Source organism: Erythrolamprus reginae, chromosome Z (genome assembly GCF_031021105.1).
Source record: "Erythrolamprus reginae isolate rEryReg1 chromosome Z, rEryReg1.hap1, whole genome shotgun sequence".
In the NCBI taxonomy this organism is placed as follows: Eukaryota; Metazoa; Chordata; class Lepidosauria; order Squamata; family Dipsadidae; genus Erythrolamprus; species Erythrolamprus reginae.
The window spans coordinates 22,721,040-22,740,777 of NC_091963.1; the positions used below are offsets into that span (position 1 = coordinate 22,721,040).

A 19,738-nucleotide genomic window follows, 5' to 3' on the forward strand; every position below is an offset into this window, starting at 1 on the left:
AAAATAATGCAATCCTTGTTCTTCCAGGTTTTTAAGGGAGCCTTCTTGTGAATAGGAAGGTTTTTTTTCTGATTGAGCATTAGGAAGTGATTTTAGTTGACATAATCAGTTTTGGATTCCTGTAAGTTCCCTTCCCTTCCCCAGCTTTTGTACTGGAACTATGTCAAAAATCTGCACAGAAAAAAAAAAAGTAAATTAGAAACAATGTGAAGGGAAAGCCAACTCTATGATATCATTGTGTAGTAATGTAGAAAATTTTTGAAAATTTCCTATGGTAATGGGGCAAATTATCTCTAACCCTTGTACTATCCTACAGTCTCTGCTCCTGCACTAAATTACTGGAAAAAAACAGGGAAGCTAGAGTTTTTCTTTCCTTCCTAGGTTATTTCTCATAATTGGTGGGTCTATTTTTTTTCTAGGTTAGTAAAGGGTTGATCCATTAGTTATGACAGAAGTTAATTTACCCAGACCTACTGTACAGGCTGAGAAAATTACCCATCCACTTTCCATGCCAAATGTAAAATAATGCACTTGGGGAAAAGGAATCCACAATCTGAGTATTATATTGGCAGTTCTGTGTTAGCAAAAACTTCAGAAGAAAAGGATTTAGGGCTAGTGATTTCTGAGAGTCTCAAAATGGGTGAACAGTGCAGTCAGGCGGTAGGGAAAGCAAGTAGGATGCTTGGCTGCATAGCTAGAGGTATAACAAGTAGGAAGAGGGAGATTATGATCCCGCTATATAGAGCGCTGGTGAGACCACATTTGGAATACTGTGTTCAGTTCTGGAGACCTCACCTACAAAAAGATATTGACAAAATTGAACGGGTCCAAAGACAGGCTACAAGAATGGTGGAAGGTCTTAAGCATAAAACGTATCAGGAAAGACTTAATGAACTCAATCTGTATAGTCTGGAGGACAGAAGGAAAAGGGGGGACATGATCGAAACATTTAAATATATTAAAGGGTTAAATAAGGTCCAGGAGGGAAGCGTTTTTAATAGGAAAGTGAACACAAGAACAAGGGGACACAATCTGAAGTTAGTTGGGGGAAAGATCAAAAGCAACATGAGAAAATATTATTTTACTGAAAGAGTAGTAGATCCTTGGAACAAACTTCCAGCTGACGTGGTAGATAAATCCACAGTAACTGAATTTAAACATGCCTGGGATAAACATATATCCATCCTAAGATAAAATACAGAAAATAGTATAAGGGCAGACTAGATGGACCATGAGGTCTTTTTCTGCCGTCAGACTTCTATGTTTCTATGTTTCTATGCCTAAGGTGGACTCAAACTCAAAAGTCTCCTGATTTCTAGCTGGTGCCTTAAATGTTTGTCCTGAAATTGAAGGGTCCACTTTTTTAGGGGATCAGACAAGAGGGTTAATCTATTGGTTGCAAAAAGTCCTGTGATTTCTTGGATCAGGAGCAGATATCAACTTCAGAATCAGCTTTGGCAGCTATCGGTGAATGAAGTCCAAGCATGGGAAATAAATGTGGTAGGGAAAGATCAAAGCAAAATCTCCCCAGGTTGGTGCTGCTCATTTTGTAGAAGCAGCAAGATAGTTTAAGCTGGGGAATTGCAGAATTAAGTTTTCTGCCACGTCAGATGTCTCGCTTTTCACCACGTCCTTCCTTCCTCCCCATTCCCCGCCCTTGTTTCGTAGTTGATAGTTTGATCACTCAGAATGGTGACCTTCTGTGTGCAAAGAACTGTTGAAAATATGGGTTCAAGTAGTACCACCAGAAAACGTGAGAAGATTGCAATCAGTTTTGGGGGCCAGGATCTGATCTCTCATAATCAATTCAAATAATTACTACTTTCCATCATATTGCAAAGCATCACTTGCCTTCCATTCCAAGGATAAGGAGGATAGTTGTACAACTTGCTGAAAATGTAATTCCCAACAGTTCCAGTCATAATTGCCCAGGTCAGTGATGGCGAACCTTTTTTCCCTCGGGTGCCGAAAGCGTGTGGGCACACACTATCATGCCTGCATGAGGGCCCACACCCATAATTCAATGCCTGGGGAGGGCAAAAATTGTCTCCCCTGCCCACCCGGAAGCCCTCTGGAGGTCAGAAACAACCCATTACCCAACTTCTGGTGGTCCCAGTAGGTCCTTTTTTCACCCTGCCTAGGCTTCCCTAGAGCCTGGGGAGGGCCAAAACGCCCCCTATGCCCCAGGGTCCCTTCAGAAGCCGAACATACCCTCCCAGAGCCTCCGGGTGAGGCGAAAATCAGCTGGTCTGTCCACACATGAGTGCTGGAGCTGAGCTAGGGCAACGGCTTGTGTGCCAACAGATACGGCTCTGAGTGCCACCTAGTGGCACCCGTGCCATAGGTTCGCCATAACTGGCTTAGGTGATAGATGCTGAGGAATATAGTTCAGCATTAACAGAACAGCCACTGTTCCCTACCTTTGCATTAGATTTCAGTGAGTGCATTCTGCTTCAGCAGGGTTGATAATATTAACATTTAAATGTGTTTTTGATTAACTGCTGGAAAAGGACAGAAAACATGTTAAACTTTTTTCAAAACCAGTGGTTGCCTACTGTACAGTTGACTTGGAGAGCCCCTTGAATTCAGAGGTACTTAAACATATGCAGCTCTGGATCAGGCCCATTGCCAGCACACATTGCTGTTATACAGACTCTGTTCACCCATTGACCTTCAGCAATCTTTTGGTCTTCAGATGCATTACACTTAAACTCTATTACCAATGACTCTATTGACTCTAATATCAATGCTTTCAGAAGAGCTAATGTCAAGGCATCGGCTTACGGTGAACTTTCTCCAATTATACAGGGTAGAATTAGGACCTTAAAATGTAGTGGTTTGCATTGTATGATTAGGTAGACTGCACAGTTCTGTTCCCCCCCCCCCTTCTTAAATGTAGAGATGTGTAAGTTGCCCTTAGATATTTCTGTTGCAGTATTTCCTCTGTTGCAATTTCTTAACCAACCATAAAGTATTATTCCTCTTTTTTTCCCCCAGGTAGAGGAAGAGGAAGAGAACATACAGTAATGGAGTATATGAGTACTGATAGTGAAAACAAAGAAGAATTTGACTTATTGCTAACAAATTTAAATATGTCCGAAGTAATTGACATCATGGAGAACCTTTATCCCAAAGGAGACCTGACAATTTACAAAGACAGTCTCATTGCTCTGCTCCCAGAAAAGAACAAAAATGAGGAACGGACTGAATCTTTGCTGTTCAGCCGAAGAGAAGTTTCTCTGCTTTCATGTGTTAAGTATGGAACTGTGGAAGACCTGCTCTCATTTGCCAATCAGGTGTCAAACACTGCAAAGCAGTTGTGCCAGCACAGGAGACAAGAATCTGGAATCATATTAAATATGGTGTGTATTTTCTAAAACCTCCACCAGCTATTCTATGTGAATGTATTTCATATAGAACTTACCGACATTCCTAAATTCTTATCAGGCTCTATAATATCTATAATATCTAATATGGGAGTTAGATATTATTTACTTACTGACTGACTGACTGACTGACTGACTGACTGACTGACTGACTGACTGACTGACTGACTTACTTATTTGACTTATGGGAATTATATATTATTCTACTTACTTACTTACTTACTTACTTATTTGACTTATGGGAATTATATATTATTCATTCATTCATTCATTCATTCATTCATTCATTCATTTATTTGACTTATATGCCGCCCCTCTCCGTGGACTTGGGGCAGCTTACAACAGTTTAGTAAAAAAATACAATAGATAAAACATTCTAGGCCAATTAATAGCATAATAACTTTTAAAAATTTCTTAAAGCTAAACATTTCAAATAAAAAAAATCACACATCTACTCTCACACCAGATACATTCCTTGGGCAGAGGCTGGGGTCTAATGACCCCAAGCCTGGCGGCATAAATGTGTTTTCAAATTCTTACGGAAGTCAAGGACGGTGGGGGCAGTGCAAATCTCTGGAGGGAGTTGATTTTAGAGGGCCATGGCTTCCACAGAGAAAGCTCTTCCCCTAGGACCCGCCAGGCAGCATTGTCCGGTTGATGGGACCCAGAGAAGGCCAACTCTGTGGGACCTAACCGGACGCTGGGATTCGTATGGCAGCAGGTGGTCTTGGAGATAATCTGGTTCTATGTCATGTAGAGCTTTATAGGCCATAACCAACACTTTGAATTGTGTCTGGAAACCAATCGGTAGCCACTGCAGTCCGCGGAGTGATGGAGAAATGTGGGCATATTTTGAAAGGCCCCGAACTGCTCGCGCGGCTGCATTTTGGACGATTTAAAGTTTCTAAACACTCTTTAGAGGTAGCCCCATGTTGCAAAGGGGTGAGGTGGTGAAGGTATTGGCCTACTGCATCTTACTTGAGCGACCTTGGCCCTCTTACACTTTTTCTCATTTCCTTGTGAGGCCGAGAGTTACCGGGAAATCCCCAAAAAGAAAGGGGAAGGCCCTAGAAATACCACTTGAAGCTGCACGAGAAAATTACATAGTGCAGGAAAATGAATATTGGCCTGAGCAATGGCTTCTGCAAGCAGAGACTTTAGCTTGGATTTAAGTTTCTGTTTGTAACTAATGAACAAATCTCGGAGTGCAATACTGTTATTAGCACCTACCTGAGCTTGGCTTCTTTCAATTAGCTAAGCGGAATTAGATTTGATTACTATTTGGAAGGTGATGAGAGAATCCCAGGTTGTAGGTTAGGCTGATCAATCAAAAGGAGACAATTGCACAGCAATTCTATTTAGTACCCAGAATTTGACATGGATGTTTCAATGAAGTTGCCAGGCATTGAGCTTGTTGAGTATAATAAATCAATTTATTGTACAAATTGATTTACTTTCTTAAAAATGTGTTGCAGCTATGAACATAAACTTAAAGATGTATACATTTATCACCCTGTGACATCCTATGTGAAATTACACTGCAGCTGCCTGGCAGTTATTCTGCCTGTCTGTGTATATCTATATCTATCTCTGTCTCTACTTCCAATCCATCAATTCATCTTTATCGTCTGTCTGTCTGTCTGTCTGTCTGCCCGCCCGCCCGCCCGCCCGCCCATCCATCCATCCATCCATCCATCCATCCATCCATCCATCCATCTATTATCTATCTATCTATCTATCTATCTATCTATCTATCTATCTATCTATCTATCTATCTATCTATCTACATATCTACAGTATCTATCTTATCTAGTCACCCATCACCAAAGGCAAGTTTTGTGCATTCCCCAACTTTAAATCTCAGTCATGATGCAATTTAAATTGTCATGTAAAATACAGAATGAGACAAAAATCTAATGTTTGAGCATTAAATGTGTTAATTAACATATTGCCCATCTCCCCAATAAGTCGACTGTCGGTGGCATACTAAATGGTATAAAAAAATAAATATAAAAACAGTTTAAATTATTAAAATTATGCAGTTATCTATCATGTCTCCATGGAGATCACATTTGTCAGCCCTTATTTATGATTGTTGTTTTATCAGTCCTTGCTCACAGTTGCTATTTGTGACCACAATGACTAGAAAATTAAGTGTTTCTTGACAAAAACAAATTAAGTATCAAGATTCCGTAACAGGTTGAAATTAAGACCAGGAGAACAGGACCTTCAAGTTTCTTGTCACTTCATACGAAGAGAGGTTGCCCTTTGATTTCTGTGGGTTTTTTTAGATGAGAAAAAGTAAGGTTAGGTTATAAACCATTATTTATAGTAGTCTTAGCTTAAAATCAAATGTTAGGCAACAGTTGTGAGAAATCATTGGATGGAGCTAGTCGGCTTTTTAGTTTTGATTTTCATATGTTCAGGCCTTTTTACAAGGTTTTCCACTCAGATAGCATACCATATGATGTCTTGCCAGCTCAATTTCCATTCTGTTTTTCAACTTCGCTTTGCTTGTGTGCCAATTCAATCACAGCCTCAAACACAATTAAACTTCCATAATACAGATTAATCTCTGTAGAGGCAGTCGAAACCCCACTATTTTAGAGCAGATGAAGCTAGTCTTAAACACTGTAATCTACTTGCTATACTTGAACTTGCGTTTTCTCTTGATTAATTTTTGTTTGGAGAATTTTACCTTGTTTTAAAAAACCCTTCTACTTGCAAAGAATACAGTAATTAGATTTCAAATGTCTTCTGCATCACCTATTCTGAGAAAAAATATTTCTACTCCTCTGCCAACCTCCTAATACAACCTTTGAAGATAGAATATCTTGTATTTGCTCTCAGAGCCAAACTCACAATTCTGTAGAGCAAAAGGCTAAGAGATAGCAAGAATTACCCAATAAACTACTAAGAGGACTCCTTATGTAAGCCTGTTAATTAGACTGTCAATTATGCTGTTGTTGCCAGACAATTAACTGCAACCTATGCTTTATGCAAGGCTAATCACCACTTGGAATTATAAATATTTCCAAGATGAATTGAATACTTCACATGTAGTTCCCATTTTAATGTTCTATATAAAGACTACTATGGTCATGGAGCTGCTATGTTTTGAAAAGTAGAACATCAGCAATGTTCTCTAAGAGAAACAGCTGTAGCTTAGAGCTGCTGTCAACTTGCAGGTATTCCATGTAAAGATCTACATTCTGTCCTAGATTCAGGTAAACATGCTTTGAAATCAAACTTCCGATTTGGTAATTTCATGCACAGGTCCGTGTATTTTTCCTGGAAATGTTTTATAAGTAATTCACTCCTGGCTCATTTTGGTATTCCTTTATCTTCTCCTCTACAGTATATATCTATCAGCCATTGATATCCCAATGGTCTCTTAACTAGTCACACTCCAGAACTGATCTTGCTTAGCTTCTGAAATCAGCCAAGCTAAATTAATAGAATAGAATAGAATAGAATAGAATAGAATAGAATTTTATTGGCCAAGTGTGATTGGACACACAAGTTACAGTCATACAGTCAACATGGGAGGAAATGGGTGATAGGAATGATGAGAAAACTAGTAGAATAGAAGTGCAGATTTAGTAGAAAGTCTGACAGTGTTGAGAGAATTATTTATTTAGTAGAGTGATGGCGTTCGGGAAAAAACTATTCTTGTGTCTAGTTGTCTTGGTGTGCAGTGCTCTGCTGTTACCTACTAAGAGTTAATTTAATTTGCCTTGGCTGATTTCAGAAGCTAAGCAAGATCAGCTCGGGAGTCTGCCTAGTTAAGATAAATTAACTGTTGTTACCTATTAAGAAGGGGACGCGGTGGCTCAGAAGCTAAGGCGCTGAGCTTGTTGATCAGAAAGGTTAGCAGTTCAGTGGTTCAAATCCCTAATTCCATGTAACAGGGTGAGCTCCTCTTAATTGTCCCAATTTCTGCCAACCTAGCAGTTCGAAAGATGCCAGAGGAAAATAAGCATCAACTTGGTGGGAAGGTAACAGCGTTCTGTGCAGCCACATGAGCATGGAATCGTCAACAAATAACACTGCTCTTTGGCTTAGAAAACAGAGATGAGTACCGGTCCCTGTTAGCTCGTATGTGTGCGGGGGACCTTAACCTGTAAATGTAGGTGACAGAGACCTTAGAAGACTTGGGCAAAAAGTCACTGCCAAAGGTACAGTTAGATAAGACATAGCATAATAATAATTAATAATAATAATAATAATAATAATAATAATAATAATAATAATAATAATAATTTATTGGATTTGTATGCCGCCCCTCTCCGCAGACTCGGGGCGGCTAACAACAATAATAAACACAACATGTACAATCCAATAATAAAAAACAACTAAAAACACCTATTATAAAACCACACATACACACAAACATACCATGCATAACTTGTAATGGCTTAGGGGGAAGAGCTATCTCAACTCCCCCATGCTTGGCAGTATAAATGAGTCTTGAGTAGTTTACGAAAGATAGGGAGGGTGGGGCAGTTCTAATCTCCGGGGGGAGTTGGTTCCAGAGGGTCGGGGCCGCCACAGAGAAGGCTCTTCCCCTGGGGCCTCCCAAACGACATTGTTTAGTCGACGGGACCCAGAGAAGGCCAACTCTGTGGGACCTTATCGGTCTCTGGGATTCGTGCGGTAGCAGGCAGTTCCGTAGGTAATCTGGTCCATTGCCATGTAGGGCTTTAAAGGTCATGACCAACACTTTGAATTGTGACCGGAAACTGATCGGCAGCCAATGCAAGCCACGGAGTGTTGAAGAAACGTGGGCGAATCTTGGAAGCCCCACGATGGCTCTCGCGGCTGCGTTCTGCGCGATAACCTATAATTAGATAATTGACTGGACGAGAGACTCAGAAGAGACTTCTGTAGTTTCTCAGATACTGAAGGAGGTGGGAAAGGACTGGATTTTCAGACTTAGAAGATTCTATCCATGTCATTTTAAAACAAAGTAGAATTAGATCATCAGGTCATGGTTCCTACCTGATTTGTCCTTTGAGGACAATATCTGCATGTCTGAATCCAGTTGCAGGCTATGCTGTCTCTCAGATGTCCATTCTCTTGGCAGCATCTAAACATGTTTCCCACAAACCAGTTTACAGACTCGGGTCCTAGTAATTTGCAACAGAAAGACCTTGGGGAAAATGTAAGACTTCAGAAAAGGCATTTCATGGTAAAGTTATATGGTTGGTGTATATAGATTAATTCAGCTGTGTGTATTCCAGCAAATGCATTTGTATTTCAGCACAAAAAGGTTGTGAAGGTGTATTGTGTTCTGACTTTCTCCTTTTGTCTCAAATATCTTTAAATAGATCAAACCCAAAAATGGGCGCTATAAGATTGACTCAGACGTGCTTCTATTTCCTTGGAAGTTGACCTACAGTAATATTGGAACTGACTTCATTCCACGAGGAGCTTTTGGAAAAGTATACCTGGCACAAGATACAGAAACCAAAAAGCGGATGGCTTGCAAGCTGGTAAGATTTTTTAATTATCTTTGGTAATGCTGTGACATGTTAGGTTTTTTCTATAATTATTATTATTATTATTTATTGGATTTGTATGCCGCCCCTCTCCGCAGACTCAGGGCGGCTAACAACAGTGGTAAAACAACATAAACAATCCAATTAGTAAAAACAACTAAAAAACCCTTATTATAAAAAACCAAACATACGCACAAACATACCATGCATAACTTGTAATGGCCTAGGGGGAAAGAGTAACTTAACTTCCCCATGCCTGGCGACAAAGGTGGGTCTTAAGTAGTTTGCGAAAGACAAGGAGGGTGGGGGCCGTTCTAGTCTCTGGGGGGAGTTGGTTCCAGAGGGCCGGGGCCGCCACAGAGAAGGCTCTTCCCCTGGGGCCCGCCAAACAACATTGTTTGGTCGACGGGACCCGGAGAAGGCCAACTCTGTGGGACCTTATTGGCCGCTGGGATTCGTGCGGTAGAAGGCTGAAATGAATGAGATCTATAAGACTATGATAGCAACCAGCATATTGTAAATGCACTTACTCCAACATGCATACTATGGACTCAAGTTTTGAAACTAAGGAGGACATACCTTATTTATTTATTGATTGGTTGATTGATTGATTGATTGATTGATTGATTGATTGCTAGAGTTGAAAGGGACCATGCAGGTCATCAAGTCCAACCCCCTGCCTGAGCAGGAAATCCTATAGCACCCCAGCCAGATGGCAGTCCAATCTCCTCTTGAAAGTGTCCAGAGTTGGGGAGTTCACAACCTCCGCAGGCAGGCTGTTCCACTGGTTGATCGTCCTGACTGTCAGGAAGTTCTTCCTTATTTCCAGGTTGAATCTCTCTTGGTCATCTTCCAGCCATTGTTCCTCGTCCGGCCTTCTGGTGCCCTGGAGAATAGATGACCCCCTCCTCTCTGTGGCAACCCCTCATATACCTGTATACTGCTATCATGTGCCCTCTGGCCCTCCTTTTCTCTAGGCTATCCATGCCCAATTTCCGCAATCTCTCTTCGTAAGTCTTGGTTTCGAGTCCTCTAATCATTTTGGTTGCTCTTTTTTGCACCTTCTCCAGAGTTTCTATGTCTCTTTTGAGGTGAAGTGACCAGAACTGGATGCAGTACTCCAGATGTGGTCTGACCAGGACGTAGTAGAGTGGTATTAATACTGGTCTTGGAGTGTATCCCCCTGTTGATGCAGTTTAGGATTGTGTTGGCTTTTTTGGCCGCTGCTGCACATTGTTGGCTCATGTTTAGTTGATTATCCACCAGAACTCCGAGATCTCTTTGGAAGAGATTCCATGTACATCAACAAATGCTGAAGTGTCACATATGTGAGATGGGTGGCTGCATAAATTTAATAAATAAATACATATAATTATGGTTAACAATCATCTGGAGGTGGATAACTATACTGAAACTAATTAAGACTGGTCAGGATAAGAAAGAACATCACCTGAATACTGTTGAATTGTCAATGAGAGATCCATGGAGAAAAGATAGAATAGCACTAGAAGAATGAGTCAACAAAGCTTAATGCCCTTTGGGTTGGGATGGAATGTTATAAGCATTCTATAATTAAAAAGGGGGGTAGGAAGTTTCTGCCTATGTAGATATTTATACTGATGTTGGCATGCATATGATTTAAAAGGACATACCATGGTTTTACAATGGAAGCATATGAAAGATTTCCTGATTATTATATGAACATGGGGTAGTACTCTACAATATAGACCGTCAAATTAACCTTTGCAGGCATTCTAGCAGAACTATCTTTGCTTGGACAGTATAATTTAATCAACTTATGTTTGGTCTCATAGGTTCCCGTGGAGCAGTTCAAGCCATCAGATGTTGAAATCCAAGCCTGTTTTCGCCATGAAAATATTGCTGAACTTTATGGAGCCATTTTATGGGATGAGACGATCCATCTCTTTATGGAGGCAGGAGAAGGAGGCTCGGTCCTAGAAAAGATAGAAAGTTGTGGGCCTTTGAGAGAATTTGAAGTCATTTGGCTGGCCAAACATATTCTCAAAGGACTTGAATTTCTTCACTCAAAGGGAGTTATTCATCAGGATATCAAACGTAAGTTAACCTAGTCCTTATATTGTGGAAAATATTTAGGATAACACCAGCTTCTTTTAAGGTTATTTGGAGATTAATTACTCACTGAAAAATCACTTGAATTTCTGCACCTTAGAAACAAGATATATCCAATTTATTTTTTAATAGAATAGAATAGAATAAATAGAATAGAATAGAATTTTATTGGCCAAGTGTGATTGGACGCACAATACTTTCATCTCCAGTGGGTAGATAATAATAAAGTTTAGAATGTTTTAAGAACAATGTGTTAGGTAGAAATGGAATGAATTAAGTGCTAAATGGATTCCATGCATTGCAATCCTAATTATAACTCCTCTGAAGAAAGCCCCATTAAATTCAGAAATTTTGTTCATACAGGTAATCATAGACAATTTGGAGTGATTGTAGCTCTTACTGAACTTAGCCAATGGTCAGAGGTTTGCAAACCTATTGTTAATTCGGAAATGTGAAAGTTTATACTGGTGTATAGGATTGCTATTAATGAACATTAAGACCATCCCCCCATACATTTATGTTACAACCTCTTGAAAACAATAGAATGATGCAGTCAGGATGAAACATTCTGAGAATGGAGGCATATATGTTTTCTGTTTTAATTAGACAAATTCTGGAGTCATGCACACCACTAAGCCAGAGGTCTTCAAACTTAGCTGGCTGGGGAATTTTGGAAGCTGAAGTCCACAAGTCTTAAAGTTGCCAAGTTTGGGAATCCCTGCACTAAGCCATGACTTGCCACCATGATTTTATATTTATTTAACTAAGATATTTTTACACCTGAAAAACAAGAAACGTGGCTAGTTTTACATAGAATACTAGGCCAAAATCAAATAAACTATACCATGGCAGAGCATATTATAGTGGAAGTTTTATATTCACAAATGATAGATAACAAAAACGTTGAAGTTGGAAACACTCTGTCCTCCCTCTTTCTCTCATTTGCAAGAACTTCTGTACATTCTTTGTCCTTTGGACGTCCTGGTTAAAGGTATAAACATCTAGCATTGCTGGAAGGCATTGAGTTGCTCCAGATCATTAAGTTGGATCTCTGTTCAAAATTCAGTAATATTTGGAATGGGGGTTGAAGGTGCCGTCTGTCACTGTGGTGTTTATTATCCTAAGAACTTCATTTCCTGAAATTTATTTAAAATCTCCAAATGTACAATTCTGCTCTAGAGTACAGGTTTTTCTTGACATTACTGTAATAGAATGTGGAATTAGGGTTGTAAGTCTCTGTAGTTGTAAGTTAAGCCATCACATGATCAGAACATTCTTTTTTGTTGTTGTTGTTGTTCAGAAAATGCTTTAGTCCAGTGATGGCAAACCTTTTTTTTCCTCAGGTGCCGAAAGAGCATGCGTGCATGCTATTTCGTATGTGTGAGTGCCCACACCCATAATTCAATGCCTGGGGAGGGCGAAAACAGCTTCCCCCTGCTCTCCGGAGGCCTTCTGGAGGCCAGAAACGGCCTATTTCCCAACTTTTGGTGGGCCCAGTTGGCTTGTGTTTCGCCCTCCCCAGGCCCTAAAAGCTTTCCTGGAGCCGGGGGAGGGTAAAAATGTCCTCCCCGCCTCTGGAGGCTCTCTGGAAGCCAAAAACACCCTCCCGGAGCCTCTTTGTGAACCAAAAATCAGTTGGCCAGCACACACATGCACGTTGGAGCTGAGCTAGGGCAACAGCTTGCATGCCAGCAGATATGGCTCCGTGTGCCACCCATGGCACTCGTGCCATAGGTTCGCCATCATTGATTTAGTCAATAAGTTAATCCATTTTCCCCAATTGCTATTGCTGGAAACTGGAAGTAAATAGAATAGAACCAACAAAAAAGATTGCAGATAGCGGTCACATGATGACTGGATGTGCAAATTGCAACCAATGAAGACTGGTTGCCAAGAATCTAAAATGTGTTCATGTGATCGCAGAGTGGGTATGCACCATCATAACTTTGAAAATAGGTAATTATGTTGTTTTGTTGTTGTTATTATTATTATCATCATCACCATTATCATTATTATCATCAACATATTCAATATCCATATAGACAGTGTCTTATCTGGTTATAATTCCTTTAAACAATTCCACGTCATGATAGTGATGATATTCTCTAGCAATAATCTTATAGTAACAGTGCTTTTCCTTCATAATATTAATATATATATATATATATTAATTAATATTAATTAAAATTATTAATAGCTTACAGTAATCAACAGAATTAAAATTAATCTTTCTCTTATAGTTTTAAAAGTTCTAACTTATTTTTCTCTTTTTCTCTTAACCATCAAGTCCCATATCTCAAAATATTCGTTGTCTTCATTTTCTTTCGTTTCAAGAGTTAGTCTACTTATTTCTGCACATTCTAAGGTTTTTAAAATGATCTTTTCTGTAGGGATCTCCTTGTCCTTCTAATGTTAGGCAAACATGATTCTGGCTGCTGTTAACACAATTAGGGTGACACATTCCTTTTATTATACACATTAAATATTAAATATACGTTCCTTTTCCTATATTTTTCAGGTATAATGTCCAACAGATATATTTCTGGTTTTAGATCTGTATGTTCCTTTATCATTTTTTCTATCCAGGTATGTATTTCTGTCCAATATATATATTTTTTGCTTTTGGACATGTCCACCACATGTGGTAGTACGAACCCAGGATCTGGTTGCACTTCAAAAACTTGGCGGACCTATCTTTAACCATCCTGGCTAATTTTGCTGAAGAAAAGTGCCAGCTATAAAACATGTTATATAAATTTTCTTTATATTCAGTGGACATTGTTAATTAAATACAATTATTTTCTATCCCACAATTTTTGCCATTTATCCAATTCTCTAGAGTGCCCAAAGTTTTTGGCCCACTCTAGCATGGTTTACTTTACTTGCTCTTCTTCAATTCTAATAATAAATAATTATAGAATTTTTAATTAGCTTCTCCTCCAATCCTACTAAAATTTGATCCAGTTCTGTTGGTTCTTTATAAAAACCATATATTTTAGCATCTTTTTGAGAGCTGGATTATATTTCTACATATGGCCCCATGTTAAGTCTCTCCTTTGTCTATTCAATTCCTGTTGGGGTTTTTTCTGGTTCTCCCTTCTCATTCAAAAGTCTTTATATCTTACATTTTTTCCCATATCTATCACATTTGGGAATGTCATTGCTTCCATCGTGGAGAAGTGATCGGTCTTAAATTGAGGACTATCTATACTTTAAACGGCATATTCCAGGCCCAGGAAAATGAAAAATTCTATGAAGAAAATGTCTTGCTTTTTCTCCTTTCCCATCAGCTATGCTGACATTTGAAAATCCAGTGCATGATGTTTATCTTGGCATGGAGATGCATCAGGAGATGTTCCAGTGAAAAAAAATGTGGTAGAAGTCCTAGCAATTGAAAGCATTTCACATCTAGCATTTATGAAGTGCTTTAGAGCATTGTTTCCCAACCTTGGCAACTTTTAATTTATTTATTTTATTTTATTTATTTATTTTGTCCAATACACAATACATATTGAAGAGGATAGACATGAAGTATTATATATAAAGAAAAGATATAAAAGTAGAGGAGAAGATATATGAAAGGAAGAAAAGATATATGATATATGTGATAAGGAGAGACAATTGGACAGGGGACGAAAGGTAGGCTAGTGCACTTATATACGCCCCTTACTGACCTCTCAGGAACCTGGAGAGGCCAATCGTGGATAGTCTAAGGGAGAAATGTTGGGGGTTAGGGGTTGACACTACTGAGTCCGGTAATGAGTTCCACGCTTCGACAACTCAATTGCTAAAGTCATATTTTTTACAGTCAAGCTTGGAGCGAATGCTGGCTGGGGAATTCTGAGAGTTGAAGTCCAGATACCTTCAAGTTGCCAAGGTTGGGAAACACTGCTTTAGAGCAAGAAAAAAGCCACTCCTATTCCTGTAGAGCTCCACAACTTTATTTTCCTTCTATAGTCAAAGACAAACAGTCCAGGTTTTACTCCACCTACATCTGTCTGAGACACAAAGATGCCCTCACAATCATACCACCATCGGACAGGAGCTAGGTGTCAATGATCTTTGCAGGCCTGCCGGCAGGGCCACATTTTTAGGGCCTTTCGGAAGGCTAGGAGTGTGGTGCCAGTACAAATCTCCAGGGGGAGGCTGGTTCCAGAGTGCTGGAGTCACCACAGAGAAGGCCCTCCCCTGTGGTCCCACCAGACGACATTGTTTGTCTGAGGGGACCCAGAGGAGGCCAACACTGTTGGATCTGATCAGTCACTGGGGTATGTTACTTGTCATACAGGTGTTGGAGAAATCTAATAGCAATAGTACCTATATACTGCTTTGCAACCCTCTCTAAGCTGTTTGCAGAGTCAATCTGATGCAGCCTTTAGTCTCTTTGCCTGCCATTGGGATTGATTTCCCCAAGTTTTAGTTGAAGAGAGAATGGGGAAAAGTGATCATATGTCTTTTTTCTTTTTCTCATCAACATATAAAATTTCCCCATCATTGCTGTCACTGGGGTTGCTTTAAAACCTAGATAATTTCAGAGACATTTGAGGAGCCATGGCTTTATACATCTGAAATCTATGATTATCTTTTTTTAAAGAAATTCAGATCTCCGAATTTTAATTTGCTTTAAAACCACAATCGCCACAAACTCTGGAATGGAATGTGGATTGTGTCCATCAGTGGTTCAAGTTGCTGCTGGAAGTCCACCAAAGTGGATTTGTGAAGAATATCTCTTACCTTAAGTCTGGAAGTCCAGGAAATTTCTTAACTTGGAATTGTTCTTGTGAGCTTGTTGAAAACCGATAATTAGGTTCTCAAAGGGACAGTTATACAAGGGGAAGATGAAACCAGAGTCAGAAGCCCATCTCTACAGAGATATCTCTTCTGTCCCTTCTGAGGCCCATCCTATATGAATATGCAGCTCTGACGGGACCTAGGGGAAGAGCCTTCTCTGTGGCGGCCCTGGCCCTCTGGAACCAACTCCCCCCAGAGAGTAGAGTTGCCCCCACCCTCCTTGCCTTTCGTAAGCTTCTTAAAACCCACCTCTGCCACCAGGCATGGGGGAACTGAGATACTCTTTCCCCCTAGGCCTTTACAATGTTATGCATGGTATGTCTGTATGTATGTTTGGTTTTATAATAAGGGTTTTTAACTGTTTTAATATTGTATTGTTATATGCTGTTTTTATTACTTTTGTTAGCCGCCCCGAGTCTACGAAGAGGGGCAGCATACAAATCCAATAAATAATAATAATAATAATAATAATAACAACAACAACAACAACAACAACAACAACATCAACATACGAGTCAAATAATTCATCAGTAGACTTGTTCAGGAAATGGGACAACTATAATTCCCATCTAATTACCCAGATCTACAAAAAAAAAAAAATTGTAATCATCGCAGTTGACCTTGTACTTTTCTGAATCATTTTTTTGTTCTGATTTCAAAAATCTATACAGTTTTTCTGTAGCAGGTATATTTTCCACAGAGCAGCACCATTATTATAAGGAAATATACTAGCGACATTAAGAAAACAGTAACACAGGTGTACAAAAATATTTTTTGTAATCATCCCAGTTTACTTTTCTAAATCATTTTTTTTTGTTCTGATTTCAAAAATGTATATAGTTTTTCTGTAGCAGGTATAGTTTCCAAAGGGCAGCATCATTATTATAAGGTATAGAAAATATACTGGCAACGTTAAGAAACAGTAATTATCACAAAGATTAAAAATGTAGAAATAACGTAATAAAAATGCTTCTATATCAGAAACTTTATGTGATAGAGCAAAATTAACGTAAGCATATTTTTGGAATCATCACATCAAACTCCATAAAACGGCATAGAAATCCAATTAATTAATAAATAATAAATAATAAAACAGACATATTAACTTTGCTAATGATTTTTTTATGTTGACTTGTGTTATGAATCACTGGTAAAAGAAGTCCCAAGTGTATTTTTGCTTGCTGTGTGCCTGTTTAATCATTGCTTTCCTTTTAATTCCTGCCTGTAAGATATTTTCTGTGTTAAACTAAACATGAACATTTGTTCTCTCTCTAGCCTAATATCCTCATTTTTTTCCCTTTAATTTCTAGCAAGCAACATTGTTTTCATGTCAACCAAAGCTGTTTTAGTGGATTTTGGACTTAGCGTTCAAATGACAGGAGATATTTATTATCCCAAAGAACTTCGAGGAACAGAGGTAATGATTCATCATGAGAAGATAACTCCATAGGATATCCAGGAGTGGGCTTCAAATATGTCAGCAACGGGTTCTCTGCCCAGTTGCTGGATGGGCATGGCCATGGTGGGCATGGCCTAGTTAACCTCCTGTATTATGGCGGGGGGGGGGGGTGTTTTCGCCTTCCACAGACTCCAAAGGCTTTCCTCAAGCTTTTGGGAGGGCAAAATTGCCTCCCTCAGGCTCCAGTGGCCCTCCAGAGGCTGGAAATGGGTCCATTTCTGGCCTTCTGGAACTTCCAGGAGGCCCGTTTCCCCCCCCTTCCCAAGCTTCCACATGGGCCCTGCACTTACCTCGCATCCAAAACGGACCGTGTGGAAACTCCTGGGAGGGGCAGGGTGGGGTGGGAGGGGCATGGTAGAGTGAGTGGGAGGAGCCAGCCAGGGGTAGGATTTGGAGGTTCTCCAAACTAGCTATAACATTAGCTACAGGTTCTCCTGAACCCGGGTGAACCTGTAGCAGCCCATCCCTTTATGTACCATAGTAATTAAGAATGTCTGTCCCCTTCTACTAAAGAGTGTTTCAGATCTAGACAACTTCAAACAGAAGCAAACCTCCCTAGGACTAGAAACAATGGAATGAAACTGCAAGGGAGTAGATTTAGATTAGATATCAGAAAAAAACTTTCTAACGGCAAGGGTGATAAACCGGTGGAACAGTTTGCCACAGGAGGTGGTGAGCTCATCTTCAGTGGAGGTCTTCAAACAGAGACTGGACAGTCATATTTCTGGGATGGTTTAGTGAATCCTGCATTAGGAGGGGGTTGAACCCGATGAGCCTGGAGCTCCCTTCCAACTCTATGATTCTATGAAATGTAGTCATTATTATCAATATAGATCTTTGATAAATCTTAATTGGGATAGTATATTATTATTTCTTGCTCTTCGTTAGTGTTTCACAATGCATCAAAATGACACCCAATAATTCTCCTGTTTCTTTGAGCAAAAGCTCAAAATTTGCATGGCTTTTAAGCAAATCCATTTAAAACCTTCCTTGCTTGGCTTTAAGATGATTAAGAGATGATTCCAGAGTAAAGTTGTCACAGAAGCTAATTTCATTTTTGATTTTATTTGCAGATTTACATGAGTCCAGAAGTGATTCTTTGCCGAGGACATAGTACGAAAGCAGACATCTACAGCCTAGGAGCAACCATTATCCACATGCAAACCGGCATTCCACCATGGGTCAGTCGGTATCCTCGTGCAGCCTATCCCTCCTATCTCTACATAGTAAGTTTATTTAATTGATTGTTCTAGCACATAGCATGGAAAAAGGGGAATGGAATGGTACATGAGGGCCAATTTGCATACAGGTATATAGTCGGATTTGGCAGTTGGAAAGGAGAATTCTATTCATTCGTATGTTGGTTGTTGGTAAATCTGTATCACCAAGAGCAGATGTATTCTCTCAATGTTAGAGTTCATGATGGAATATATATATATTCAATACACCAGGGTGATTCGACACAAAAATATGTAACCCTTCCCTGGTGTAGAGCTGAAGGGATTGGATACTGTAGCCTAGAGCAGTGTTTTTCAACCAGTGTGCCGTGGCACACTAGTGTGCCGCGAGACATGGTCAGGTGTGCCGCGAAGAAGGAAGCTCAGGTTCCAATCTCGCAACTTTTTGCTGAGAGAGTGAGAGTGAGAAAGAGAGAGAGAAAGAGAGTGAGAGAAAGAGAAAGCATGAGTGAGAGAGAAAGAAGGCAAGAGAGAGAGAAAGAAAGAGAGAGAGAAAAGGAGAGGAAGGGAGAGAGAGAGAGGAAAAAATGAGCAAAAAGGGGAGGAAAAAAGAGAAATGAGAAAATGATTGGGACAGAGAATGAGAGGAAAGAGAGAGAAACAAAAAAGAGAGAGAACTGACTCTTGATTTAAAGCATATGATAAAAAGCACCTAAAGAATAAGAGAGAGAAAAACCCAGCCCTCACCTGTTTTTGGAAATGGTTCAAGCGTGTGTATACACACACACACACACACACAAGGGTGGGGAGGAGACAGGGGTGGAAAAAGAGAGGAGAGTGTCTTAGGGTGTCATTTTGTGTCATTTTGGTTGGTGGTGTGCCCCAGGATTTTGTAAATGTAAAAAATGTGCCGCAGCTCAAAAAAGGTTGAAAATCACTGGCCTAGAGGATAATTCTCTGCCTTACAAGGCAAAGGTTGCAGGTTCAAGTCCCAGTGGGTATGGCTAACTGATGAGGCCAAAATAAGGCCGAAATAGATGTATCCTAGTCTCCCTTAATTTTCAAATTCAGCCAAAAATAAAAGGTGACAATATATATATTTGTTTTTGTAGATCCTATGAAATTCTAAATCCTACATGACGTTTCAGTGAAATCACATTCACCATCATCAGGCTGAAGTTTTAAGCTTCGTGCTACTTCAGCCTGATGATGGTGAATGTGATTTCACCGAAACGTCGCATAGACACTCAAAATATTACACGGGGCAAAACCCGAACTCAGAACAATCTACATACATATACCCGTGAATATCTACGAAAACAAATATTTCTG

The 19,738-nt window shown here is 39.7% G+C and overlaps 1 protein-coding gene across 2 annotated transcripts in view; it reads left to right on the forward strand.

Annotated features, from left to right (window-relative positions):
- The window catches only part of MAP3K8 (mitogen-activated protein kinase kinase kinase 8), a 40,344-nt gene that overhangs the window by 10,100 nt on the left and 10,506 nt on the right, over positions 1 to 19,738 (forward strand). For both annotated transcript variants that reach the window (XM_070729601.1, XM_070729602.1), the window contains exons 2-6: positions 2,998 to 3,362; positions 8,717 to 8,881; positions 10,702 to 10,963; positions 17,080 to 17,186; positions 18,302 to 18,454. In XM_070729601.1, the coding sequence (XP_070585702.1) occupies positions 3,027 to 3,362; positions 8,717 to 8,881; positions 10,702 to 10,963; positions 17,080 to 17,186; positions 18,302 to 18,454 (1,023 nt within the window). In that variant the 5' untranslated portion in view covers positions 2,998 to 3,026. The remainder of the gene's footprint in view (positions 1 to 2,997; positions 3,363 to 8,716; positions 8,882 to 10,701; positions 10,964 to 17,079; positions 17,187 to 18,301; positions 18,455 to 19,738) is intronic.